This window comes from Syngnathoides biaculeatus, chromosome 19 (genome assembly GCF_019802595.1).
Source record: "Syngnathoides biaculeatus isolate LvHL_M chromosome 19, ASM1980259v1, whole genome shotgun sequence".
Classification (NCBI taxonomy): Eukaryota; Metazoa; Chordata; class Actinopteri; order Syngnathiformes; family Syngnathidae; genus Syngnathoides; species Syngnathoides biaculeatus.
Window position 1 is genome coordinate 13,502,391 of NC_084658.1, and position 27,850 is coordinate 13,530,240.

Sequence of the window (27,850 nt, forward strand, 5' to 3'; positions counted from 1 at the left end):
AACTACATGTGGAAAACTTTATCTGTAACCAAATATAAGCATAATATGTATAACCTTTTCAGGGTGTAGCCCGAAGCTAGGTTGCATCGGCTCCAGCGTACCCGCGACTGTTGTGAGGATGAGCGGCTTGGAAAATGGGCCTTTACTGGTGAACTTAATTTGAAAATTCAAATCAAAATGTGCAACCACTCAAGATATTAGCTGAAATTTCACGTGAAAGCCAGCCGTGACTTTTCATACATTGGGTATAAAATGCAATTTATGACCCTACACGGCCCGACACCTCTGGATCAGTAGCTACAGCGGGGTTATCCAGTGACCCAAGGGGACCTGGTTCGACTCCCGGCTGACTGTCCACAAGTTGAAGTGTCTCTGAGCAAGACGATGAACCCTAATTTGCTCCCAGTGGGCCTGGCAGGACGTCGCATGACAGCAACCGCTCATTTGTGAATAAACGCCAGCGGTTTGGGGCACTGTGATTGTGTAGATAAAATGCGATAGAAATGCAGTCCGTTTAGCATGCAAGTTAAAATTCAAATTTACTGTCAGGGTGCACGAGGTCCCGAAGACGCAGACGACATATCTTCTTGACCTCCTCGATAGCGCACGCTCTCTCCTCCGTGCACCCGTTCGCCATGCGGACGCGCATCTCCTGCAAAACGCCGGCCTTGTCGCTCGCGCCGGTGCACACGATGAACGGGAAGCCGAAGCGCTCCTTGTACTCTTCGTTCCAGGAGGATAAGGAGGCTTGCTCTTCCGAGCTCAGCGTTCCGAAGCCCGCGTTGGCCTGCTCGTTCACGGACTCTTGGGTCAAGGTGCCCATGAGGTCCGGGTGGCACCTGAGGATCCCCTCTTTGCCTGGACACAAGCGAGGATCATTCAGTCAACATTGTCAGATTGCGATCGGCCGATACCCGGATCGCGACTGACCCGCTTCGGACAGGGCGTCGATGAAGTCGCAGATGGTCGCCTCGAAAGCGTCGATGTCGGCGAAGGGGCGCTGGGAGCAAACTGCCGCCGCCACGATAGGGCACCTCTCCACCACGTTGCCGAAAATCTTGACAAAGTCTTCGTAGGGAAGCTCGTTTACCTGGGAGAGATCCATGTTCTCCTGGACGGCCGCGAGCCCACCTGAAAAGTGGAAAATATCTTCAGGACGCACAAGACCAGCTCGGCACGTGTTTTAATAAATACCGTAATTCCTGGCCGACAGAGCGCACCTGGTTATAAGCCGCGGCACACAGAGTTTAATGCTAGTGCCGCGCTAAGGCTAGTGCCACACTAACGCTAACGCTGCATCACCGCATAAACGCACGGCACTAGGGTTAGCGCGGCGCTAGCGTTAAACTCTTTCTGTGTACCGAGGCTTATAACCAGGTGCGTTAACACTATTGCCGCGCTAACGCTAAACCACAGGGTTACATGCGTGTGAAAAAAGCTGCGGCGTATAGGACGGAAATTATGGTTACCTTCGCACTAAGATATATCAACATTTTCATAATTTTAATGCAGACTATATAATTTCTTATTTTTTTTTCTTCCCAGGATTCTTCAAGGGTTTCACACAAAAAATATTGTAATTTGAAATACACATGAGTAATTTATGTCCCAGGCTAGCAATCACACACCACCTATGAAAAATGTGAAATATGAAGAAAAAGACACATTAATAGACTACCTAAATATTTAGCTGGGTCGTCCTCTTCTCCTCGAGAGTCCAGCGTCGTCATGTTGAGGACAGGCTTGACCTCCCCAGAGCTCATCCACCTCGGTGAGAAAAAAAAGCTGCCTTTTAAGACGGGCGCTTACGTCGGTGCCTACGGGGTCCTCGGTTTAAGGATCGCGTTGGTGCTCAAATTCCGACGGGGAAAAATGAGCCCTTCAAACAAAAGCGAAAAACTACCTTTGCAATGTATTTGGATGCGGGAGATTAATATGCAGACACTCTCGCAGGTAGTCGTACGCCTTCGGACCATGAAAGTGGAGAGTTGAGGCAAAGTCCCGTTGCTCTTTGGTATATTCGTGGCTGTTTTTGGACAACAGGTGAACAGGAAGGTCTGAAATTCCATTAGCACAAGTATGTTAGTGAGGTCCAATGAAATTATTAGGAAGTCCTAACACATGGAGGGAACGGATCCATGCACTTAGGTTCAGGTTTTCTCCAAAGTTGTACAGCGGTGCCTCGGTTCTCGACCACAATCCGTTCGAGGAGTGATTTGTTCGAAAACCGAATTTATGTTTCCCATTACAATGAATGGAAAAAGAAATAATGCGTGCCAAGCCTCAAAAAATTAGGCTTTTTAAAGCATTTTTTGTAGTTTTTCCTGATAATAAACTGCATAGTAGGAATACATGTATACTTTAAGTACTTTATATAATAAAATAATTCAAGAAATATATTTATTTTTCGCTTAAAATGTATACTTTAGTAGTACCGGGACACGTCTGTGTACAGAGGTCGCTTTATACCGAATAACAAAAGTGCGCTGGTTGCGTTGCGCGTGTTATGTCATTTCCATTTTTTTTTTTTTGGGGGGGGGGGTGTTCGAATTGACAATAACAAAAGGCGTCGTGGGTGGGTCAACTGCTTGCGCCGCGCGCGTTGTGTTATTTCCGGGTTTTGTCGGGGGCGTTCGAGTACCGATTTTCGTTCGAAAACTGTATTTTGGAGTCAATCTATCAAAGTGCTCACGCAAACTTTTTTTTTTTCGAGGTCAAATAAAAACAGCTCCAGTTTGTTGTCGGGTCAGGTAAGTGAGTTTTATTTAAATTGATGTATATTTTGGGAAAAAAAAAAACATTTATATATCAACCTGAAAACATGAATTTGACCAATTTTGCTTGACTTTGATTTGCTTTCAATTATTACTCGAAGGCCAAAACAGAAGCTAGGAGGGAACACATTGGCGAGTTCTATTAGAACTTCTCCTTTTACCTGCGTATATGTCGAGCCGCTCTTTCAATTCCTCGTTCATGATTTTCTTCACCTCGAGATCCTCCAGAAGACAACTGACGGTGTTCCTTGCCCGCCTCTCCCGGTCCTTGGCGTTCCTCTTCTCCCTTTCCAGACTCTCCACCCTAGCCAGGGCTTCACTGAGTTTGATCCTCAGCTCTTCGGGCGTTGAAGCGTAGGCGTGATCCTAGTCGAAATAAGGATTTAAAAAAAAAAAAAAAAAATATGGGAATATGAATGAGAGTAATATGCGGTTGTCGTCCATCTAATCAAGCACGTATTACTCACAACTGTGGGCACAACTGTGGGAACGACTGGGGGCACCACTGCGGGCACACTCTGGACCGCGGGCGGGGGCAGGGCCTCCCGTGCCTTCGTCGAGGTCCGAGACATCCGGGTAGCCGCAGGCTTAAGCGAACCCTGCGATATCAAAAATGATTTCCAAATTACAACTGCAAATACCTCGAAGGTTCCCCTCAGGTGCACTGCGTCGCGGAACTTTTGCCGGACTAAGGATGTCAATCCTTTTCATCCATGTGTACCAGAATTCCCGGCCTACAGAGCGCACCTGGTTATAAGCCTCGCCCGGTACATTTGTAAAGGAAATACCATTTGGTACATGCGCAGGCCGCAGCCGTGTAAAAGACGCAAGTGCCCACATTGAAACAAAAGATATTTACAAAGATGGTACAGTCGGAAAAGGGTGGCGTGGCCTCTCCAGGTCGGGGATGAGATCCTTCCCCAAGTGGAGGAGTTCAAGTATCTTGGGGTCTTGTTCGCGAGTGACGGAAGAACGGAGCGGGAGATGGACAGACGGATCGGTGCAGCATCTGCAGCGACGCGGACTTTGTATCGGTCCGTTGCGGTAAAGAGGGAGCTAAGTCCAAAGGCGAAACTCTCAATTTACCAGTTACTAGCGACCAACCTACCTTTTTGGGAGGAACTTTGAAACGGGAGATGGGAACAGTTCCTTCTCTTAGCCGGACCGTCTGACCGGTTCTGTCAAAGTCCTCCGCTCGGAAGTGCTCACTGCACAGCATGCTGGAAGAACTGGCAGTGAAACCTTTCCTTCGCACCGCTCTTTCCCATTTTCTTCTCATCACTTCATTTTTGGGAAACCTACGTCGGGATGAGAAACGTTAGCTAAAAGCCGGCTTCGCGTTTACCAACAATCAGGCCAAATTGTAGCATTTTTTTTTTTTTTTTACACCTGATTCCCGGGTGGCTCAAAGATTTCCAACAATAATCGTGTGTAAAAGTGAATATTTTATTAAATAATCTATTCAAAAGTTCCTGGACGGTGGATTGACAGAAATAAAGAAGAAAATGTGATAAATGGCCGCCATCTCTGTGTAATTTTCTCAAAATGACCACTAGAAACTTCTCAATGACAAATTAATTCACACACTAAAATTATAATTATTTTTTGATTAAAGACTGACCTGGTTTCCTACACGCAATGCACTTTTCAGTAATAAAATTCCATTTGGACAATTTCAGTTAAATTTTTAGCTCCAGGATCCATTTCTTCTTCCCTTTTGTTTTTCGTCAGCCTGGATGTCCCCATGCTGCCTCTCAGAGGACAGTCCTGGTACTACGACAAACATCGCATTGGGCGCGGGGAGCACGCACGCGACGATGTTTACTTTAAAAATCGTTATGTGCGGGCCGATTACGAAAGTAACAGCAGAATAGTTTTCTTATTTCGGAGGCCATTTAATAGAAAAGACTTGTTTGTTGTTTTTGAGTCTGGTTTCACCTCGGGAATTCGCAGCTCGCGCGGGATTAGCCACAAAAGTCGGCAAACTCTCCGCAAAATGATGCTGTTACGGATAAATGCAAAAAAATTTAAAAAGTCATTTTTTTAACCTTACCTGTGAAATGTAATCCCGCGAGCTCTGCATTCAACTGTAAAGCGATTGCCACAAGACAAGACGGAACACGAATGAGGCATCTTGTTGTCCGAACCGCTTCGGTTTGCCACATTCAAAATGGCGACAACGTCGACGTGCAAATTTCCGCATAAAGTAATGTCTACGTATATATGTACGTGCTTAAAACACTTGATTACATGTACAAAACAAGATTAATGTGAGTGTGTGGATAAATCGCTAAGTCCAGTTAAAAAAAAAAACGATTTGGCGTGAAGTCAGAACCTATCCGCTGCTAAACGGCGAAACTACCGTGCGAGCTAATGGCGGGCGTCAACCTAAGAAGAAGCCCACCGTCATTGGCTGACGAGCTGTTTCCGTGTTATGCAGCCATTGGCCAAGCTTTCCATCAATTGTTTGCAGACCCACACTGCTGATTGGTCAGTTCTGGCAAAATCTCCACGCAGACATTTTGTTGTTTCCCGGTTAAAAACTTTTTTTTTCTATTTAGTTCGATATTACTTAAAACAATTATTGTAGCGCTGTTATTAAAATAAACAACTATTTGGCTAAATATATTTTTGTAAATGAAATAGTTGTATAAAAATGCCTGTAAGTAACATTTTTTTTTCAAATTGCAAAATATATGGTTTTATCGAAAATATATAAGTATATATTTGAATATAAATAAACACTTTAGTTTAAGTATGCAAGTATTTTAGCAGGATTTTATTTATATATTAATGCTATGAATATTTGGGAATGTAATCTAATATACAGTACACGTGTATACACCCTCACACACGTACACACACATATATATTTGTGTATTTATTTTGATAGGCGTTAAAATGTCGATAAGAAGTAATAAATTATTGAGGTATTTGGACAAAAATATTTGGCTATTGAATTTTTAATGCTTCAACTTTGAAAAAGTACATTTAAAAACATTACATTCAAACTTGTAAAACTGATAAGATGAAAGTCATTTAAAAATGTTTTGCGACATGACAATTCAGCAGCAAAAAAAAAATACACAAATATGTCATTAAATTAAAAACCCAATATTGTTGTTCCATTGAATACTGAAATGGCATTTTGTTGTCTCACTCAGGCCAATGTACTTCCTGTTGGCGCTTGGTTAAACCTAATCTTAGCTTACATGCAGTATATGAGAGCATATGAAGTGTGTTTTAGCTGCGCAATGAATATTCAAGTTAATGTCAATAAATACTAAAGCACATTTTGTTGGTTATAAATGAATCATTCTGCCATAGCCAATTCTATTAATAACACCCACTACTCATATATGCAGCATTTTGAAATTAAGGTACTTAACTGGAAAAAAAATAATACTTGAAATGAAGGAGAAAATAAAACAATCATGGTTTACATAAAGGTCCAGATCTGTGTTAGATGGAAATTTTTCTTCTACTTGTCTCAGTACAAAATGACAAATTTCAGACTGATGCAAGAAGTATTTACAAATTTTTGCCTCGGCAAAGATCATTGTTCTATCGCTCGTTCTTACTGAATTCTTTAAGGCATTTAGATGAACAGAAATTAATTATTGAGACGGAACGGTAGACGGGTTCATTTGGTTTTTGTTTGACTGGGCCTGGTTCTGCCGGGCAGAAGCGGAAGTGTCCACAACGGCTGCTTCATTCCGGTAGTCGGTCGACGTCTGGTTGATGGTGTTGTGATAGAGCTGAAAGAGGAATGATGTTCTGTCACCAGCAATGGTGGACCATCGGGGTCAACAAGGGCCAATACACTTGCAAAATAGAAGGCCACCCCTTTGATTACTGATGAGCGTACCTTCTCCTCGCTGACAGTCAGATTGTCTGACATGATGGCCACCAATTTGGAGAAGGAGGGACGGTCGCCGGGGTCCACGGCCCAGCACTTGCACATCATCTCGTATCTGGAAAAACAGAAAATGAAAGACAATGGCCGTTGTTTTGGCTACATGTGTTTACAGTACTAGAAGCGGGATATTGGGCTTATGGGTCCAATTTCACGATAGATCTAGAATGCACCAAAACCACGAGAGGCCATCTTATATTGACCTTCTCTAAACCTTTGAACGTACATGTCCAACTGTTGAATGCTAACAGATGCCAACAGTTTTTGCTCAACTCGCTGGTCCCCAACAGGAGCTGAAGGGCTAAAAATCACGACATCCGGGTGGTAAAAATTGGGCCACCTACACGGACTCGTCGGCGTAGTAAGGACACTCCATCTTGAAGCCTCTCTGAATCATGGAATAGAACTCGTGGTCCACCTTGACGCCCGGGTACGGAGTGACACCCAGAGAGAATATTTCCCACAGGAGGATTCCGTAGGCCCACACGTCGCTCTTCATGGTGTACATCCCCTGGAAGATGCTCTCCGGTGCCATCCACTTCACGGGCAGACGCACCTGCCAGGTGCCGGGTTAAAAGTCATTTTCGGGGAAGTGTTACCAAAGAAAATGAATGTTACCCCTCGACTGACATTCCCCCTCACGACGTAGTTGGAGTTGTTGTCGATGTCCCGGGCCAGTCCGAAGTCGGCGATTTTCACCACCCGGCCTTTGGTAACGAGCACGTTGCGGGCCGCCAGGTCACGATGGATACACTGTAGACACGACCAGAAGTCATCCACGGTCGTCATATACGACAGAATATAGTCGTACATTACATACATTTTTAGAGGAGAGGAACTCCATGCCTTTGGCCACCTGGACAGCAAAGCTCAACAGGTCATCAAAAGTCAGGGCCTGCAGGTCGTCCGTGAGTCCATTCTCAAAGCTCTCTGGGTCTGCAAATCAAATTTGAGTTTTGTTTAACGCCTACATTGTCAAAGTACCGATCCAATTACCGTCAACACAGTCCAAGTCGTCCGAGCTGGGTCGGAGGAGGGCCGTGTCCTCGTGCCCCCCGGTAGTGGCAGGGTGCATCGTGATGTAGTTGTCCACTGCAACCTCCTGCAGACTGACAACAACGGACGATAAGGTGAAATTTAAAATAACAACGCAATGGATGGACGTTAGAAAATGTCTACGTGGTTGAGTTTTTCCTCAGCTTCAGGTTGTGGTAGAGGCTGCTGTGGCGGTCCCTGCTGAAGGCGTCCACCACCGATTTGTGGTAGCGCTCGCTGCTGCTCTTCAGGTAGTTCAGCAGGTCTCCGTAGCAGCAGTACTGGAATATCAGGTATATGGGGCCTGTGTGGAGAAGGGAAATTCTGAACTTTTGAATTGCCGATGCAGTCCCAAGACTCGAAGGACATTCGTGACATTCTTGACTGTCGGAAAACTGGGGCTAACGTCAATTCGTACGATGAGAAACCATCCATTAGTTCAGCTATCCGTCCAGTCAAGGTACCTGACTCCGTGCACGCTCCAAGCAGGTTAACGATGTTGGCGTGGTGGCCAATGTGCGTCAACATCTTGAGTTCAGACATCAGAGCCTCTTTCTCCACTTCCTGGTGTTTCTCTGCAAGGGACCGGATTTGCGGATCTTACCGTCCACCCCCCCCCCCCCGCATTTGAACTCTCGTGGCGGATAAGCGCTGACCTTTGAGCATCTTGACGGCCACCTGCTGTGACACGCCGGCCTTCTTGATGCCGTACGCCGTGGCCTGCACCACCATTCCAAAAGCACCGGAGCCCAGTTCTTGCCCTGAGGGACCACACAGGCTTTGAATTAGAATTAAGGGACAATTAGGTACCAATCAACTAACACCAACCTAGTTCCAGGTTCTCCCTGGGAAACTCCCATTTCCGTTCATACTCAGAGTCCTTGAAGTTAATGTAGATGTAATCGTTATCATTGGGGCCCACCATCTGAATCATCTGCAGCTGGGGCTGGTAGTGGGGTTTCTGTTGGATCATTTTACCGTTAGTCGCTGCCTCTTGTGCTTGTATACGTGCGCCTCTCACCTTCTTTTTGACAAAGTACAAGAGCGCCATACTGACGGTAAACAAAGCCACAACCAGGATCACGCTGCCGACTTTCAGAACCGTGTAGCCGCCTTCCTCCACTTTTCGAGATCCTAGAAAACAGCAGTGTGTTTGTGTTTTTCCAATTTCCAGTTGCTAGTTCTTTATGATGAGTAAAACCTTGCACAATAGATGTAAGAAATATTCAAAATTGTTTTTTGTTGTTGCTTAGAACGGATTAATTTAATTTACATTATTTCCAATGGGAAATGTTGCTTTGGTTTTTGTACACTTGGGTTTTATTCAGACTTTCTGAAATGGACAAATTATGAAAGCAAACCTCTGGCTGCCTGCGGGGAGGGCTGGTAGTACACCAATTGCGGACCCGAGCACCAGGAGCCGGCCGAGTTCGCCAGGCAAAACTTCAAGTAGTGTCCGTCCGGCAGCTCTCGGCTGGTGGAGCTCTCGATGGTCTTTCGGCACCGTACGTCAGAGTCGGCTCGCCAGGCGCCGGGGACCTCTTTCCACAGGGCGTGACCTTCGCAGCTGTACCGAGGCAAAAAGCGCAGGCGTGTGTATAGCCGGTGGCCATACAGGTGTGCGTTTGAATCGTACAGGCGCACCTCTCGTTGCCGGCAAAACAAGACATCCACGTGTAATACGCCGGCACGGCGCTCGCCGTCTGGACTCCGACGCTGTTGTTGTGCTTGCTGACGCTGAATTTGAATTTCGGGTCGTCTGTATCACGAATCGAGCGCATGTGCGGTTTTTAAAAGTCACCATAGAGTATTCACGGACGTTCATTGAAGTGTACTTCGGAGTACTTTTGCGTGCTTTATTTCTTACCCACAACACACACAGACACGGACTCGCTTCTGTTTTGTCCGCCCGCCTTCACGTACAGCTTGTATTCCCCCGATTTGATTCCACCGCACAGCTTCACTGTCCTGAGAGAAGTTTGTAACGGGTCGCTTGACTCCTTGGAATAATATTTTGGCTAAAGTAGTTACTGTATGTAATCTATATTATATATATATATATATATATATATATATATATATACACACACTCACACACCTGTGTATTGTGACCCAGTCTTCCGTGACGCATTTGGACAGATTGCCATCGGGGGTCTCCCACATGCAGGACTGCAGCGCGGGGTGGTAGAAGACGGCAGCTTGCAAGCACGCGTCTGATGCCTCTCGAGCCCGGATTGTTTTTGTCCCATTCAGCTCAACCGAGAGGAAATCTTCCGCTGAGGTAATGGGCGAGAATTCCATTTGAAAAAAGGAGCACATTTGAGGTGTTTTTAATATATACCATAATTTCCGGCCCGTAAGCCGCAACTTTTTTTCCCCACACGCTTTCAACCCTGCGGTTTATGCGGTGGTGCGGCTAATTTGTGCATATTTTTTGTCACGGGCGCAAAAGGGAGGCACTCGAGCGGGAAAAGGTAAGAGTGAGACCGGTGGAATATATGTGCCAAGGAAGTGACTTTTACCGGTCCTGTTAGCGGTGCGCTAGCGTGTTACTGCCGTGTCTCTGTGATTTTTATTTTTTTTTTATGTATGTTTTATCTTTTTTTTTTTAACCGGCCATGTTAGCGCGGCGGCGCTAGCGTTAAATTCTCTGTGTACCGTCTTTCTTTGTAAATATCTCGTGTTTCAATGCAGGCACTTGCGGCTTTTACACAGCTGCGGCGTATGTACGTACCAAATGGTATTTCCTTTACGGTGCGCTCTGTAGGCCGGGAATTACGGTTATTTATATAAGTAAAAGATCACTATGATGAAAACGCTGAGTGGCCCCGTCCGCCGCCTTCTGTCGTCACGGTAACAGAAGCCGTACTCAACATTTGCATAACACACAATTGCCCATCCTAAACAGAGTAATTTCAACTATCGGAGAGTTCCAATGAAGACTTTTTTTATTAAGACATCGTTGAAGAGTTTTAAATCGTGACAACCGACCCTGGACGCTGACGTCGACGGACTTGCTTGTGTTGTCCTGTTTCCTGCAGGCGTACGTGCCATTGTGGTCTGCGCGCAGGGAGTCGATGAACAAGTAAGCCATCCAGCTGTGCCTGTGCGAGTCGTTTCTGATGCACATCTGCAAGGGAAAGACGTCAACGTTGTCTGTTCGTATATCGACAACGGCCGTGTTTTATATGAACAACCCATTATATTATATTAACGTGACGCCTGGCCAAAAGTGTAGAGAGAGCAGAGTAGTATTGAATGATGTCATCTTTTACTTTCATCTATAAATATCTTCGTTCACGAGTTTGTACGTTCAATAAAAAGCAAGCAATCAAACCTCCTCCTCGATTTCCGCAGGGCACGCCAACGTTCCGTCCGTCAACGCGCGTCCGTCTTTCTCCCACACCGCCGACTGCCGCTTGTTGCGTTGCATCCTGCAGCGGAGCAGGAGAGACTGGCCGGGACTCAAGATCACCCTGGAGACCTCATCCTTCGCCGCCAGGTCACTGTCTAAGTCTTAAAAGACGAACAATGGTGTGTAATATAAAAATAGATTGTGCTACATATCACAATGTGACATTGACCCATTGAAAAAAAAAAAAAAAAATACAGGGAAAATTAATTACCATAATCGTACAGCTGGGAGCATTCCTGCCCTTGGGTATTACTAGCGCAACACATCACTCCTCTGTTTGTAAATTTAACGCTGTTGATCGTGCTCTCGGTTTTTCCCGCACTTAATACTGCTGCATCCGGAAAGCTGTCCAAAAAAAGAAAAAAAAAATATTGTAGCAACCAAACGAGTCAGAAAAGTTGTTGTGGAATATTTAGCGCGGTGGTTCACTTGCCCGACTTCAACGCCGCCGGCGTGATTTCAGAAAACTAAAACGATAGACGGAAGAACATCTCACCCTGACCACCTCAGAACGGGCTTTGGGACGCCGTCGGATGTACACTGAAAATGGGGGGACTCCATCGGGACGTCGACGTGGACCAGCTTCAGGCGAGGTTTTGTGGGACGTTCTTGGGGACACACCCCGCACAAAAAAAAAAAAAAAAAAATTAAGTCATATCGAGGCAATCGATTGACAACACTGGGAGGAAGAAGTACTCACTGGTGACTACATGTAGAGCAAAAGACAACGAGAACCCGGACCCACATCTCAGTGCGTAATCTCCGGAATCTTCCCCAGAAAGCCCTGGCAGGACCACGAAAGAACTCCCATTTCTGGAAAGATTTAAAAACTCCATAAAAACACATACATCCATTTTCTTAGCCGCTTATCCTCACAAGGGTTGCAGGAGTGCCGGAGCCTATCCTAGCTGTCAACGGGCAGGAGGAGGCAGGGTACACCCTGAACTGGTTGCCGGCCAATCGCCGGGCACACGGAGACAAACAGCCGCACTCACAATCACACTTTGGGGCAATTTAGTGTGTTCAATTAATGTTGCATGTTTTTGGAATGTGGGAGGAAACCGGAGTGCCCGGAGGAAATCCACGCAGGCATGGGGAGAACATGCAAACTCCACACAGGCAGGGCCGGGATCGAACCCGGGTCCTCAGAACCGTGAGGCCAACGCTTTCCAGCTGAACCACCGTGCGGCCCGGATAAAAACACATATGCAAAAAAAATTAAAATTGTCGTACTAAAGCAACTGCAACTACTAGAGACAAATTCCTTGTATGTTTTTGACATACTTGGAAAAAAAAAGTTTGGCTAAGCATATTTAAACAATCATACAGCATTGACATTATCCTGTTATATATGTTGATTCATCTCCCCCCAAATTATGTTAATGAAAACATTCATTTGTTGAATGAATTTATCTTGGTAAATATGTGATTCCTGACCGCTTTGCAGCAAACACATTCAATGCCAGTGACGTACACTGGCGCAGAACCTACCACAAGATGGCAGAATGTGCAATAAACATGGATTGCCATTCATACAATGGGACACACAGTCAAACTTTTATTTCATCATTTTCCAATCACATGACCCACCTGAGGTCGCACGGTGGATCAGATGGAGGTCCCGGGTTCAATCCCAGTATGTTCTCCCCGTGCCTGCTTTGGGTTTTCTTTGGGCAACTCCGGTTTCCTCCCACATCCCAAAAACATTAATTGAACACTCTAAATTGCCCCTAGGAATGATGATGAGTGCGGGTGTTTATATCTATGTGCCCTGCGATTGGCTGGCGACGAGTTCAGGGTGTACAGCTGGGATAGGCTCCAGCACTCCCGTGACCCTTGTGAGGATAAGCGGCTAAGAAAATGGATGGATGACCCATCTGTCCGTTTAACAAAAAAAAAAAAAAAGTGGCCGTTGCTCGTTCGGCCGTACGACAGCAAAACACAAAATAACAAGATGATAGACGTTGGACTTACGTCGGCGATACGGGGTCGGATCCTCTGCTCAAGTCGCACGTTCCGCATCCGCGGAGGCCCGCCAGGGAGATGTGCAGTCCCCTGCCCGCGTCCACCTCCAAACGGACCGGAGCTGTTGCATTGAAGTGCTCCGCCGGGTGGAAACACTCCATCTCGAAATAAATCACCAGATTGCCCGTCAACTGCTTTGTACACACACATATATATAAAAAAAATAATAATAATAAAATTAAATGAATCTTATTTGGAGCACTTACCTCTTGACTTGGTTCACAGGTGTCGTCCTGCGCCGCGATGCCATCGCAGCAACGCACGCCGACGGCACACAGCAGCAGAACACCTTGAAAGGTAATGATAAGAAAAATGATGAACATCTTAAACGTGAAACCGTTCACTTGGATTTTTGGCTTCAAGTCGTTTCTAGAATCGCAAGCAAAGTCGTTATTTTGTAACGGGGGTGTTCAACCAACGCCGGTAAATATTGGACTCACCTGCGATGGTTTGACTGTTCGCAAACATCTGGCTTATCTGTCTGTCTCTGTTTGTCACAACGAAACTTCTAAAGTTGTTGGTTTTTTTTTCTAAAGGGGAAGCCACGCCTGGCTACCTGATAAATAGTCGACTTCCTATTCCTGAAACCTACTTTAAAGTTCCTAAAACTTCTACGACTCACAGTAGTTGCTTTTTTTTTTTTTTTACCACTACCCTGAATTACATTTTTTTCTTTGTCACTGTGGGTATTTTTGCGTTGAAGATACAAGTACTGTACCTGTAGTAGAATCCATAAATACGCTCCACTGTCCAAATATCTGAAATTTCACGTTTCTTTTGAGAGTAAAGTTGTTTAAATATCATGACATTGATCCGCGGAGTCCCTCTAGCGGCAAGCGAAAGTATTACTGAATTAAATATTCATAATCTGACAGTGATAAACTTTTCTTGGACGACAGTACTTTGAATTAATGCAATTCTGTTGTATTTAACTTTTAAGTACATTTGCATTGAATCTTTTAGCATCGATTTTTGTTTTTTCAAACGTTTATTTATGGTACTACTTCGGATTTTCAATGGAAAATGTTTGACAACCAGTGCGGTAAAATAAATATAGACGCCATTAGACGGTGTAGGCGAAAAAGCTTTGGAAATTAATTTGGAGGAATTCCCAAGTAGGAGTTCATCAAAGTAGGAGTGATGGAATTTGCCCAAAAATGTCTGCTTCAACTCAAACCAGCTGACTTCCTGTTCAATTTCAAGTATTTAAACTTCATATCCACCATATTAAATGTGTATTTGGATGATGTCAGTTGATCCTACACTTTTCAGAACATCAAAGTCATCAAACAGTGCAATCAGCTCGCTAACTGAATCATATTTTGAAGTTAATGATTCATATTTGGAGGCCAAAATTGTCAGCAAAGCTCACACATTTTCCTTTGCTTGCATTGTTGATTTATAAAGTGTAATACATGCGTGGGAGCTTGGTCAATTGCATCTGTAACAGTATATCAATTTAATACAATGAATATAAGATTCAATGGAAAAAAAAAACATTTTTTTGAGGGGGGGGGTGAAACGGGGAAGTCTCAAAGGCAACATATGGTGCCATAGACCCATCCTGCTTTAATTTCGTAATCATTTCCAGATATTTGCCTGACCATTTGGTGTAGTAATATTTGTTGAAATTGTAAAAGGACTTTCTGGGCACCCCGAACAACAACAACAACAACAACAACAACAACAACGGCGTCCTACAAACTAGGAGAGGCGCTTACCCACAATGCCAAGCGGCTCCAAGCAGAGCACGGCTGGCAGCCTGACAGTGAGCAAAAAAAAAAAAAAAACAAGCTAGACTTTCTCTTTTTTTTTAATTTTTTTTTTTAATTATTTTTTTTTATTTTTAACAAAAAAAAGAGTGCGTCTGAATGGATGGCGACCCGCGCGATCGCCGTTCAGCGCGCGCGACGATCTGAGGCCGGAAGCAAAACATGCACCCCAGCGTGATGACGTGAGTACCGCAGCGCATTTTTGAAGTGGCCCCGACGCCACAGCTGAGGTGAATTTTCGGGGGGAATTATTTGCAGGCTAGCCGAGCTGGGCTAGCTCGCTAGCTCCGTGCGTCTCTCTATGTTTGAGTGTCTTCCGGCAGCAACGGCGGCGGTGGTGGTGGTGGCGGTGGCGGCGGCGGCGGTGCCATGAACAGCGGGCTCCCAGCTTCAGCTGCTCCGCTCGGGGGTGTCGGGATACCGAATGTCAAGGTGAAGTTTTGCCGTTACTACGCGAAAGACAAAACGTGCTTCTATGGAGAGGAGTGCCAGTTTCTGCACGAGGATCCGTCCATGGCTAGCCTGAGCCCCGTCCCGTTGTCTTTGCCCGGGGGTGGCGGACCTCCAGGGGGGTATTCCCTCGGCGGCTCCGCGGCCTCCTGCCCCGCCGGTGGCGGCGGAGGGACCGGTTTGCCCAAGAAGACTGAAGCCATGGGGCCTGCGGGGACTTCTCTGGACGGGTCGTTGCTAGCCAGTGAGTAGCGCTCTTACTTCACAGCCGGGACCTCACTTTTAGAACCACCCGACTTTAAGCGCTAACTGCTCGGGCTTGGTTAAAAATTTAGCCCGGTGATTCAGTGAGGCCTCCCCGTCGCCCGAACTAATTACAGCAAATTTACCTGTCATATGCAATTCTGCATCGTCTGCTCTGTGTCGCGAATCTCCCTGGGTGTCTTATTAAGGCTGGTGTGACTTATTGTTGTGGAAATGAAGCTTTAATAGGCTGTAGCAGGGGGGAGGAGGCCTGGTACTATGACAGCTGTGAGTGGGGAAAAGCACTTAACGTTAGCCAGCTTCTAGTCAGTCACTTCTAGACCATTTAGCAATCAAATATGACATTTTATCAAACTAAACTGTTAGAAGTTCTAGTTGTGTTTTATTATAGCTAGCTAGTGTTGACATTGTTTGTGAACTGTAGCTGCCTTGCTAACATTGCTAGTTGGCTAACGTAGCCCTCCACGAGGCAGTGTTTTTTTTTTTTTTTGCCCTGTTTTCTCTAGCACCAAAAATTGTTGTACTTCTTTTTTTTTTTTTTTTTAACAATTTGGCATGCTTTCAAATGAAGCTTTGCTGGTTCTTTGGTGTTTAGCATTGCAGTTGCTTGGACTCTCTGAACTGTTTACATTCTAACGAGCCCTGTGATTGGTTACACACACAAGGGAACGTTCACCCTTTCAAAACGGTCAAAAACAGACAATGCGTGATAATAATGAATTTAAGGTCATATAGATATCCAAGGGCCCGAGTTTGCCAAAAAAATGCACAAAATAAAGAAGCTCCAAACAGAGTTTGAAGATCACGGTCAGGTGATTGGCTTCTTTTGGCAATCAAATATGACTATCAAAGAGAAAAAAAAGAGCTTGAAATGAACAGCAAGGAATAAATATAGCACAGTTGAGACACATTTGTAGTTGATGATAGCCACGGAAAATCGGAGCCACAATGGTGGGCCAGAGTAACGTCACAATAGAGCTGTGCAGCCCTGCGGTACCCCTAAAATGTGTATGTGGATTGCCCAATTTACATCACATCTGGAAGGAAAAAGAATCCTATAAAAAAAGATCTCGTGGATTGGAGACGTGGCATTATCCAGACATGTTTGAGTGTAAATGTTGATACATTTAAAAAGTGGCAATTAAAACTTTTTTGTCATCATTAGTGATGTATTGTGGTTAGGTTATCAAAGCGAACACAGTCGAACATGGAAGACAATAGTTCCTTCGCTACTCAAATTGTGTGACTCTGTGAGTGACCACTTCCGACAGCCAGTTAGCAATAGACAAACACGCATCCTTGTTCAACATTTATGTTAGCCGTTTGCCCAAGCGGTGCTTTTTCTGTCCGCCGCAGTTCCAGGTATGGAGGGAGCAAGTATGAATGACGCCAACCTCACCAACTCGTACTTCAGCAGCAGCTTTATTGGGGTGAATGGATTTGGAAGTCCCGCAGAGTCCAAATACTCCATGATGCAGGTACTATAATACACACACCGGTACATTAAAAAAAAAAAAAAAAAAAATCTGCTCCCCCTAATGCTTAAATCCACAATAGGGAACACTTCCCCCCCTTAAAAATTATTTAAAAAAAAAAAAAACATATATTACTAGTTTAAACCGTTGAGAGTCCTCTTGCTATGATCCCAAAATATTGGAAAATTATTTCAAACTCATCCTATAATGTTACCCTTAAAATAATGATGATTTGATTTAGAAAATGCATCGGTAGCGTGAGGAAGATGGCTTGTTTGTTCCGGCTTTGCAACCCGTAAAAATAATCAGTGATGTGCAGATGCATGGGAAGAAAAATGAAGTCACATTTCTACAATTAATTTAGATTTGCATGGAACATGTCCTACTCTGTGGTTATCATGCTTTCTCTTTCCCATCACTGAGAACCTTCTGTGTTGACATCAAACAACACACAAAAAAGAAAAAGCCAAAGAAAAAAGCAACATAGCGAGGTGCTCACTGAGCTGACGTCACGTGCGACTACAGTAATTTTATGCTAATTTATAGTGGTTAATTGGGGCATAACATTTCCCGGAGCCACAATTTGAATAAATACAATATAAATGGACATCCATTTATCCATCTTTCGTTGTATTTAGAACGTCTCTTCTCTCTTTGTAGCGAATTACTACCAGCAGCAGCTCTCCGAGTCTGCTCAACAATGGTGCCAAGAATTTCAGCCACAGCACTCATGGTAATACCAGCGCTGGGCCAGTTCACTTTAAAATAGCGACGCAAATCCTTCTTTTTTTAAAAAAAAAAAAATTCTTACCTTGTAGATCCAGTCAACTCTCCATCGTCGTCGCTCTTTAGCGATTTTGGTGCCCTGGGCATTTCTCAGCGAAGGAAGGTGAGCGAAAAAAAAAAAGCAAAAGCAAAACTTCAGGGGTCCTTGTTTTGCGATGGAGATGGGGAATATATCGTTGCCAGGAACGAAGGTTCTTTGTAATTGTAACCGAGGACCCGCTTGTGCTTTCGTACGTAACTTCGTCTTTCTTTCAGGCACCCAATCCGACTGCAAGCGAGTTCATCCCTAAGGGAGCGCCAAGAATGGCCACCATGGCTCTGTCTTCTGTCCAGGCCTTCCCCTCGCCTCTCTTCGCCCACCCGGGCATCAGCAGCTCCACAGCCGCGGCTCTGGCTCCAGGTGCAGTTTTTATTTTTATTTTTTTGTTATTTTTAGCACACTTTTTTTTTTTGGGTGTAACATTCCCGACTCGCACGGAATTGCCCGATTGCAGGCATGTCTTTATCGGCGGGCTCCTCCCCCCTGCATTCGCCGAAGATCACGCCGCACACCTCGCCCGCCCCGCGCCGCCGCAGCCACACGCCGAACCCGGTCAACTACATGGTGCCCACCACAGCGGCCGACCCGGGCGCCCACATCATCCAGAAAGAGACCGTCGGGGGCACCACTTACTTTTACACGGACAATACCCCCGCGCCCATGTCTGGGATGGTACGTGCACATAGGATTGGATATCAAATACATACTCATTTATTTATTTTGGGGGGGGGGGGACAACACTTTTTTTTTGGGGGGGGGGGGGGCTGTGCTGACTTTGTCGGAGAACGCGTCGCACAGCGAGTTTTCATTTCTCGATAAATAGGAAGCTGAGTGTTTCTGGTTTCACTGCAGGTGTTTCCAACGTACCATATCTACCCCCCGACTGCGCCCCACGTGGCCTACATGCAGCCCAAAGCCAACGCCCCGTCCTTCTTCATGGCCGATGAACTCCGACAGGTATATTTTCACGCACCACCTCAAAGCTCAAACGCCGCTCGTGACCCGCAACTAACTTCACGCCTTCACGCTTCAGGAATTAATAAACCGACACCTGATTACCATGGCTCAGATCGACCACTCGGAAAACGCAGGTAGAGCGCCCCGAAACCCGCCCCGCCCCGCGACGCACCGCTTGGCGTCAGTAACGGTCTCCTTGTTGCAGACGTGCCGTCCGAGGTGGACAGCTACCATAGCCTGTTCCCCCTGGAGGCCCTGCCCCCGCCCAACCGCATGCAGAAGACCAGCAACTTCAGCTACATCACGTCCTGCTACAAGGCGGTCAACAGCAAGGATGACCTGCCCTACTGCCTGAGGAGGATACACGGTAACCACACATCTTTGCACACCCGCTTCGTCCTGGATGTGCTTTCGGGCTACAACAATTAATGACCGTATTTTCCGCACTATAAGGCGCACCTAAAAGCCTTTCATTTTCTCAAAAGCTAACAGTGTGCCTTATAATCTGGCGCACCTTATTTATGGATCAATATTGAGCCTTTAGTGCAGCTCCATCTAATGGATGCTACACGTAACCCCAGCCTCTACTGTTGCATCTATTCTATGCACCTTATAATCCAATGCGGTGCACCTTATATGTGGAAATTTTTTTAAAATATGCCATACATTGGAGGTGCACCTTATAGTGCGGAAAATACACTAACTTGAATTATTCAATTAGCGTAATTTACGGCCTACAGAGCGCGCCCGTTTATAAGCCTCACCCAGTACATTTGTAAAGGAAATAGCATGTGGTACCATACATAAGCCGCACCTGTGTAAAAGCCACAAGTCCCCACATTGAAACATGAGAGTTGCAAAAAAAAGACGGTACACAGTTTTACTACCTTAGCTTAGCTTAACATAGCAACAACACGGTAGCACAAACAGGCCTGTTTAAAAAACAAAAAAAAAAAAAACACGCAGCAACATGCTAGCGTGGCGTTAACACAAGTGCGGTGCTAATGCGACGCAAACGCTGCACTAACAGGGCCAGTTTAAAAAAAAAAAAAAACATACTGGTTAAAATCACAGACACAGCAGCAAGACGCTAACACGGCGCTAACACTAGCGTGGCACTCGCAGGGCCGTTTAAAAAAAATAAAAAAAAACATACCAGTAAAAGTCACTTCCTCGGGACATATATTCCACGGGTCTCACTCTTACCTTTTCCGCTAGAGTGCCCCCTTGCAGCCGTTAAAAAAAAAAAAAAACACGCACGAATAAACCGCATCAGTGCATAAGCCGCAGGGTTGAAAGTCAAAAGTCGCGTCTTATAGGCCGGAAATTACGAAATACATAAAAAGGTCGGAGCAAAATCTTTGCTTTGAAGCTTTATTTTAGTGATCGCTTTGTGACTGCTCAGCACCAGAAGGTCGTTAATATGACCTACGACCTAATTCTTTACGGAAGCGGTTAATTTTAAGTGCGTTTCGTCGGGTGACTTCAAGCATGTTACAATGTGAAAAAAATCAATTTTCATTTGATTGCTTGATTAGCAGTTGGGGTAATCGGTAGAATGCTCGAGAAAAAAAAAAGAAAAAGTTTTTGTTCTCGTCGTTCAGGCTTCCGCCTCGTCAACACCAAGTGCATGATGCTGGTGGACATGTGGAAGAAGATCCAGCACTCCAACTCGGTGACCCTGAGGGAGGTCTTCACCACAAAGGCCTTTGGAGACCACTGTGAGTCCGGGCAAATCAAATGAAACGCCGTACCACGCCATAACCATTGGGGGGGGAAAAAATGATTTAGTGCAACCACATGCATCCATCTTTCCAGTAAATTAGAATTCATGTCAATTAATGCCCCCCAAGCGTTGGTGTTCTCCTATGACTTCCACGCGGGCGCAGAAACCATGTTCAGCCGGCACTTCAGCGACCCGGCGGCCGACTCGTACTTCACCAAGCGGAAATGGGGTGAGTGACTCCTTTTTTTTCTTTTTTTTTTCTTGCCTCGCTATGTTTTGGTGACCCACTAACGGGCGCTAATTAGGTGACCCACTTAGCCACTTAAATCCAATTAAGGCGCGGATATTATTTGATGCGGAAGGCAGCGGGAGCACACGCAGGGATGCGCTCTATTTTGGGATTATTTTTATTTTTTGTATTTATTGAGTGTACTGCAAGCGAGGTCTGGAACTGAGCAGGAAACTGTGGCCGAAAGTGTCCTCACCAACAGGAACGGGGCAATGTCTGGCGTGCGGGCAAACGGCAACACGCCAGAAAAGGCGGCGCTTTTTGCCAGCGTGTCGATTTTAGCATGAAGTAAAACTGCTCAACCTTTGAAAAGTGGAAAAAAAATGTATTTGGCAAGCATCTCTGGTCATTTTTCGAAGCATTTAAGCTTCAGGTTTATGCTATTTTTTTGTTAGCATCTGCTTGCTAAATTTGAAAGTTTAAATCCATTTCCTGTTTTGCTTATCCTTAATAGGGTTGCATGTGAGCTGTAATTAGATTTGTTTTCATATATATAATTTTTTTTTAATTCGGAACACCACATTTTTCATTCCAGTACCATTTGCGAGTATTTGCTGTTGCAGGATAGCAAAATCCTCATTTGTTATTGTACATCAAATTACAATTAACACAAAGTCATATAATTATTAACATATTCATTCTTTCCAGTTAATGATTCACCAGTATGCCACTGTAGCGCCAACTACTGGCAAGGAAGATTTTTTTTCTTTTTTTCCCTCAACTATCGGTGACTGTGACTGTTATCAGCAGCCATATTTTAAATTAAAATGAATAGTGACTGCAAAAGGTCTTGGTTGACAAGATGAGGAAGTCGTCAGTTTGCGTGTCACCCCCCTTCACAAGCTGTGTTTGTGTGATTAAAAAAAATAATAATAATAAATAAATAAAAGTGCGACATGGTGTGTATGTGCGCGCAGGGCAACACGAACCGCCGCCGCCGCGGCAGCACGCCGGCCTGCTGCCCGAGTCGCTCATCTGGGCCTACATCGTCCAGCTCAGCTCGGCCCTGCGGACCATCCACACGGCGGGCCTGGCGTGCCGCGTCATGGAGCCCAGCAAGATCCTCATCACGGGCAAGACCAGGTTTGCCCTGCGCCGCGTGACAACGACAGCGACAACATTTGGGAACGCCCGAATGCCCCAATTAGACAATATTGCGATACGGGTTATCTGATGATGAGAGTATCGGCCAAACAATGATTTACACATTTCAGAAGTATTGTGAAAATATTGAGCATTACCTTACAGGTGAAATTGACCCACTTTTACATATGAAGAAAAAAAATGTAATCAATTCATCTAATTTTGGTTCATTATTATTGGTTTTTTTTTTTTTTTTTTTGGTAAAAAAATCAAACACTCACCAGATTTCCAATTTCGGTGTTCCAAAGTAAAAATAAATTGGTAATGAATACATGAGGCGCGGTGGATCAGCTGGTAAGGCGTTAGCCTCACAGTTCTGAGGACCCGGGTTCGATCCCGGACAGGCGTGTGAGGAGTTTGCGTGTTCTCCCCGTGCCTGCGTGGGTTTTCTCCGGGTGGGCACTCTGGTTTCCTCCCACATCCCAAAAACATGAATTAATTGGAGACTCTAAATTGCCCCAAGGTGTGATTGTGAGTGGGGGTGTAGTCTGTCTCCATGTGCCGTGGGATTGCCTGGCGACCGGTTCAGGGTGTGCCCCGCTTCCTGCCCCGTTGACAGCTGGGATAGGCTCCAGCACTCCCCCCTACCCTCGTGAGGATAAGTGGCAAAGAAAATGGATGGTTGGAGTATCAGCCAAGCAATGATTGTGCATTTTAAAAGTATTGTGAAAATATTGAGCTTTACCATACAAGTCAAATTGACCCACTTTTACATTTAAAGAAAAAAAAATGAAACTTTATCTAACTTTGGTACTTTTTCTTTTTTCTTTTTTTTTTTTTTACAAAAAAAGTAAACGCACCAGATCCCGTTACCCCAATTTTAGTGTTCCAAAGTAAAAATATAAAATTGGTAATGAATACATGTTGAAGTGAACTACAACAAATACATGTAAGTGTGTAAAAAGTATATCTGTGTGTGTGTGTGTGTGTGTGTGTATATATATATATATACACACACACACACACACACAAACAACAGCACTACTGACTTTTTTTTTTTTTTTTTCAATAACTGAAAACTTTCTCGATGCCGCACGTTCCTCAAACTCGAGTATTGCAAAATTCCCCCCTCGTAGTGGTCAAGTGTCACCGTAACGCTGTCAAAGTGGAAGTGCCCCCCCCCCCCCCCACACACACACACACGGTTTCCTTTTTCTTTGACACAACCAAACTTGTCTGCGTGAAAGTGGAGCCTCCACACTTCTCAATCGAAACTATTGATCTTTCTGTATGCGCAGACTACGCGTGAACTGCGTCGGCGTGTTCGACGTCTTAACGTTCGACAACAGTCAGAGCAACCACCTGGCCCTGATGCCGCAGTACCAGGTGCCTGCCGGCGACACCCGAGCCCCCGCGCGTCGGCGGGGGGGGGAGGGATTTAAAGTCCGCTTTGTGGTCCGCAGCAAGCTGACCTGGTGTCGCTGGGCAAAGTGGTGCTGGCGCTGGCGTGCAACTCGCTGGCCGGGATCCAGAGGGAGAACCTGCAGAAGGCCATGGAGCTGGTGTCCATCAACTACTCGTCAGACCTCAAGAACCTTATACTGTAAGGAAAGGGGCGGGGGTCAAAACCTGCCGTGCCGCGATAACAACAACATGCTGGTGAAAATCACTGAGACGCGGCAGTAACACGCTAGTGCAGCGCCAACACGGCCGGACCGGTAAAAGTCACTTCCTCGGCACATGTATTCCACCAGTCCACTCTTACCTTTTCCGCTCTAGTGCCCCCTTTTGGGGCCGTTGGGGAAAAAAATGCACAAATTAGCTGCATAAACCGCAGGGTTGAAAGCGTGTGTGTGTGGGGGGGGGGGGGGAGTCGCGGGTTATAGGCTGGAAATGATGGTAGTTGCTAAAGTTCTTACCCCAAACATAAGTCCAAAATCATCATTTCCAGGTCCAATTTTGAGTGTTAAGCATGAAGTGACTGTGATCCTCTGGGCTTTTCCAGATACCTGCTGACTGAACAGTCGCGGCTCCGCAGCGTCAACGACATCATGCCGATGATCGGGGCCCGATTTTACACGCAACTGGACGCGTCGCAAATGCGGAATGACGTCATCGAGGAGGACCTGGCCAAGGTGGGAACGCGGCTGCGCAAACGTGGTAGCCCCGTCTTGGCCCTCAGCGGTGGTTAAAAGCACAGGTCTGGTTTTTTTCTTTAGGAGGTGCAAAATGGCCGCCTCTTCCGCCTGCTCGCCAAACTGGGCACCATCAACGAGAGGCCCGAGTAAGTCCGCCGCACGATCCGCGCGTCCAGTTCGTACCGTCGTGGCGCAAACGGTTAAAAAGCGGCGCGCGCGGCTGCGTGACTTGCAGGTTCCAGAAGGACCCCACGTGGTCGGAAACGGGCGACCGCTACCTGCTCAAGCTTTTCCGGGACCACCTGTTCCACCAGGTGACCGAGGCCGGGACGCCGTGGATCGACCTGAGCCACATCGTCTCCTGTCTCAACAAAGTCAGTCACGTTGACGGGCAACCACACGCTCAAATGCGCCATATTAAAGGGGGGGAGGGGGGGGCGGGGCCTTTATACACATATATATATAAAAAAAGCCGCAAGTGCCCACATTGGAACGGGAGATATTTACAAAGATGGTACAGTTTAACGCTTGGCTATGCTACCCCCTGCTGTGTGACCGCTAATGCTAGCAGTACGCTAACAGGGCCAGTTGGGGAAACAAAAAAAAAACATACTGGTAAAAATCACTCAGACACGACAATAACACACTAGTGTGTGTGAAAAAAGTTGCGGCTCATAGGACAGAATTTATGGTACGTATATATATATATATATACATATGTGTGTGTATATATACATTATTTTTATTTAATTTATATAATTCTATATTAGTATTTTTTTAGTGTTTAAAAAAAAGTACATTGTAAAAGTAACCTAATAACCTACTTATTTGTTTAAAAAACTAGTCTACTTACATTTTTCAAATGTCTTTTTGACTTGAGGTGTTTTTTTTTTTTTAAATATATATTTGTGATATATATTCATGTCGCTTTAATTTTTTTGTCACTTTAAAAAGTTTGCAAGTTTAAAATAGTTGATTTATTTTTACATATGTATATATATTATTTTAAAGTCTTTTAGTTGTTACCAACAATTATTTTCATATGTTATGTTTATTCATCTCCATCTAGCATTTTTTTTCTTTTTTAAATTTCAAAACTTGTTCAAATATATTGTTTTTGATTTTATTTTTCTACCTTTTGTGCCCGTGCAAAGTTGGACGCGGGCGGTCCGGAGAAGATCAGCCTGGTGTCGCGGGATGAGAAGAGCGTGCTGGTGGTGACCTACTCGGACCTGAAGCGCTGCTTCGACAGCACCTTCCAGGAGCTGCAGGCGGCCGCGTCCGGTTCCTTGTAGCCCCCCCCCACTACCCCCCCCCCCAAACCGGCCTGGCGGGCCCACCGCTATTGCACTACGGCGGGCCGTCCACTGACCCGACGGCGAAGCCGGCGGAGACATTTCAACATCAGCATTTTTTGCCAGGAAGGCCTCAGTCGCGTACACTGTCCACCGGGAAGGCTTTCGTTTCCCCTCCAAAGTGTATTTTTTTTTTTTTTTTTTAGTGTTTCCTAAAAAAAAAAAAAAAAAACAAAAAAAAATCCGCAAGATGGAAGTGACAAGACGCTCGGAATGGCGAATCGTGAATATCCCCCCCCCCCCTTTTTAAATTTTTGCTCGAACAAATCGACGCAAACCACCCGGCTCTTGCTTTTTATCATTTGTCTACCGCAGTGTGTTGGGGGGACCGGGGGGGTCTTTTTTTTTCAGAGGAGGCTGCACTAAGTTTTTAATTTTTTTGCTGGGGTTATTTTTTTATGTGAATTTCGTGGCCTACAGGGTGGTACGGAGCGTCACGCGGAAGATGGAATTATGAGATGAAATCCAGCTTTTTTTTTCCCCAATCGAGGCTTTTTAAACGGGGCACCTCTGCAACCCCAAAAAAAAAAAAAGGAAAGGACAAACCACTGGGTTGAGGTGCGGACAGGTGGGCCCTCGTTTGTGTCAGGCAGCTGCCTCTACGGAATGTCGCCCGCTCTTCTTTCTTACAAAAAAAAATTATTATTTTTTTTTGTGTGTGTGTGTGTGTGTTTTTGCCGAAGCAGGAGGGCTAATTTTCTTATCTGTGGACCAACGCCGGCAACCGGACGGAGGATGACGAAGGAAAAGAACGGTGGCGCCCCCCCCCACCCCGATGATTGAATGTGATTGGCCGTCGCTGGTCAGGATTGTTCACGGCGCCCTTTGCGGTATTTCAAAAGACACAATTCCCGACACTGCTCTTTTAACCCCCCCCCCCCCAAAAAAAAAAAAAATAAATAGCTCATGGATCAGAACCCGAAAGGAAGAAGTCGGTCACTTGGTGGGTGGGGGTGCGGAATGCGTTAGGTCACGTATTAAAGACACATTTGGTGAATGTGGTGCTTCACCCCCCCCCCCCCCTGCGGCCCACTTAGACAGACACACACACACACTCCACAAACACCACCTTTGTATGTTTTGCCCCCCCCCCCCCTTTAATCCAATGTCTCAAACTTTGCAATATTTGTGTGTACAGCAGTATTTTAATAAAGAATACCGAAAGTAATGCCGCTTCATCTGTTTAGGGGGGAAAAAAAAAAAACTAAAAGGGGTAGAAGTGGATTAGGAACGGGCAGTGTTTTTAAAAATGAAATACACATCATGTTACATTCAAAACTAATAACTATCGCTTAAAAAGAGAGTATTAGTACTAACGATGAGGGATGAAGTCGTGTGCCCTTTTCAGTGATTAGTAGCGGGGATGACTTTTGTCATTGTTGTGAAACGTGGAAATACGTTGAGAAAATTTGGGGGCGGGGCGAGGCGAGGCTGCCATCCGGACGCTCGTCGTGAAATTAGTCTGAGCTGTGATAGCGGAAAACATAAAATTTGGTGTTTTTAATAACGACAACGTGCCCATTTTGGCGGGATTTCGTCGGCATTTTCACTCTGATGTGAACATTTCGTAGAGAAGCCTTCCGTTTACTGAACTTAAGAGACATGCGTACGCAAATGTTATCAAAGTGTATATCTGTGTGTGTATATGTACGTGTACGTATGTGTGTATATATATGTGTGTGTGTGTGTGTACATTCTTATGTCTGAAGTTTGTTTGGACTTTTATTTTTTTACAAGTAGTCAAAATATTCCGATTGTTTTGTATTTCCACTGTTAGAAGTAACCAGAGGTCACCATTTGAGTGTTTTCCCCAAAATTTCCACACCCCCCCCCCCCCCACGCAGACATTTTCAGTGTTTTTCCAAATTTGTCATTCTCATCCCTGTACAACTTTGCGTGCGCTGGATTTGCCATATTTTTAAACGAAATTTGAAAAGCAACCTGTTGAATCCTAAAATCAACACCCGCAACCTTTTCTCTGTTTTCCGGGAGGGAATTTGTCGGCGTTTGAATAAAAATATTGAACAGCGCGCAAAAACAATTTTGACCATTTTCAAGTGTTCAAATTGTCATGAGAACTTCTCGGTTTGTGACATCCAGCGTCTCGAAAGGTCGCCGCACTTCCTCCCTTTCAGTACCAAAACCGCTCCGGGTTGCAACTGTCATGAAATGCGTCAGTAACAGGGGGACTGAGTTGCGGTCGCGAGAGGAGGAGAGCCGCCGCGGTTTGAATCCCGCCGGGATGGGAAGATGCCTGACCCGTTGCCGTGGAGACGCAGGGGTTCCAGCTCCTCCGACGGTAGCACCATGCCGCTGTCACCTTCCTGAAGCACACGCCACCTGTCGCTAA

At 45.5% G+C, this 27,850-nt stretch overlaps 4 protein-coding genes across 8 annotated transcripts in view; 1 reads left to right on the top strand and 3 right to left on the bottom strand.

The window, feature by feature from the left end:
* Positions 1–513: 513 nt before the first annotated feature.
* On the bottom strand, positions 514–5,190 carry urad (ureidoimidazoline (2-oxo-4-hydroxy-4-carboxy-5-) decarboxylase). 2 transcript variants are annotated; one of them, XM_061805105.1, is made up of 8 exons: positions 4,828–5,190; positions 3,883–4,072; positions 3,242–3,373; positions 2,936–3,140; positions 1,904–2,057; positions 1,679–1,767; positions 931–1,131; positions 514–858 (listed from the first exon to the last, which is right to left on the bottom strand). In XM_061805105.1, the coding sequence occupies exons 1-8, from the start codon at positions 4,905–4,907 to the stop codon at positions 527–529; spliced, it is 1,383 nt and encodes a 460-aa protein (XP_061661089.1). In that variant the 5' UTR covers positions 4,908–5,190; the 3' UTR covers positions 514–526. The 2 variants fall into 2 exon arrangements, with proteins under 2 accessions (XP_061661089.1, XP_061661090.1); XM_061805106.1 differs by lacking the exon at positions 4,828–5,190 and adding an exon at positions 4,396–4,517.
* A 516-nt stretch (positions 5,191–5,706) lies between these two features.
* On the bottom strand, positions 5,707–14,843 carry flt3 (fms related receptor tyrosine kinase 3). Of its 2 annotated transcripts, XM_061805101.1 has the most exons (23): positions 13,606–14,843; positions 13,372–13,454; positions 13,115–13,266; positions 11,841–11,953; positions 11,637–11,748; positions 11,352–11,485; positions 11,063–11,241; positions 10,717–10,855; positions 9,824–10,001; positions 9,593–9,693; positions 9,370–9,484; positions 9,087–9,292; positions 8,747–8,859; positions 8,554–8,686; positions 8,382–8,486; positions 8,190–8,300; positions 7,870–8,029; positions 7,687–7,799; positions 7,511–7,626; positions 7,321–7,443; positions 7,035–7,246; positions 6,643–6,748; positions 5,707–6,532 (listed from the first exon to the last, which is right to left on the bottom strand). In XM_061805101.1, exons 1-23 carry the CDS (start codon positions 13,631–13,633, stop codon positions 6,392–6,394), a joined length of 2,973 nt encoding a protein of 990 aa, XP_061661085.1. In that variant the 5' UTR covers positions 13,634–14,843; the 3' UTR covers positions 5,707–6,391. The 2 variants fall into 2 exon arrangements, with proteins under 2 accessions (XP_061661085.1, XP_061661084.1); XM_061805100.1 differs by lacking the exon at positions 13,606–14,843 and having other exon boundaries at positions 13,115–13,299; positions 13,372–13,599.
* Positions 14,824–26,149, top strand: pan3 (poly(A) specific ribonuclease subunit PAN3). Its single transcript, XM_061805102.1, has 20 exons — positions 14,824–14,933; positions 15,026–15,119; positions 15,261–15,631; positions 17,008–17,129; positions 17,787–17,859; positions 17,945–18,015; positions 18,168–18,312; positions 18,407–18,624; positions 18,805–18,909; positions 18,986–19,043; positions 19,115–19,276; positions 20,514–20,630; positions 20,763–20,864; positions 21,842–22,007; positions 23,306–23,393; positions 23,471–23,610; positions 24,013–24,142; positions 24,227–24,291; positions 24,381–24,519; positions 25,300–26,149. Exons 2-20 carry the CDS (start codon positions 15,100–15,102, stop codon positions 25,438–25,440), a joined length of 2,433 nt encoding a protein of 810 aa, XP_061661086.1. The 5' UTR covers positions 14,824–14,933; positions 15,026–15,099; the 3' UTR covers positions 25,441–26,149.
* flt1 (fms related receptor tyrosine kinase 1) overlaps positions 25,665–27,850 on the bottom strand; it is a 28,788-nt gene continuing 26,602 nt past the window's right edge. For all 3 annotated transcript variants that reach the window (XM_061805099.1, XM_061805096.1, XM_061805097.1), the window contains one exon: positions 25,665–27,824. In XM_061805099.1, the coding sequence (XP_061661083.1) occupies positions 27,675–27,824 (150 nt within the window). In that variant the 3' untranslated portion in view covers positions 25,665–27,674. The remainder of the gene's footprint in view (positions 27,825–27,850) is intronic.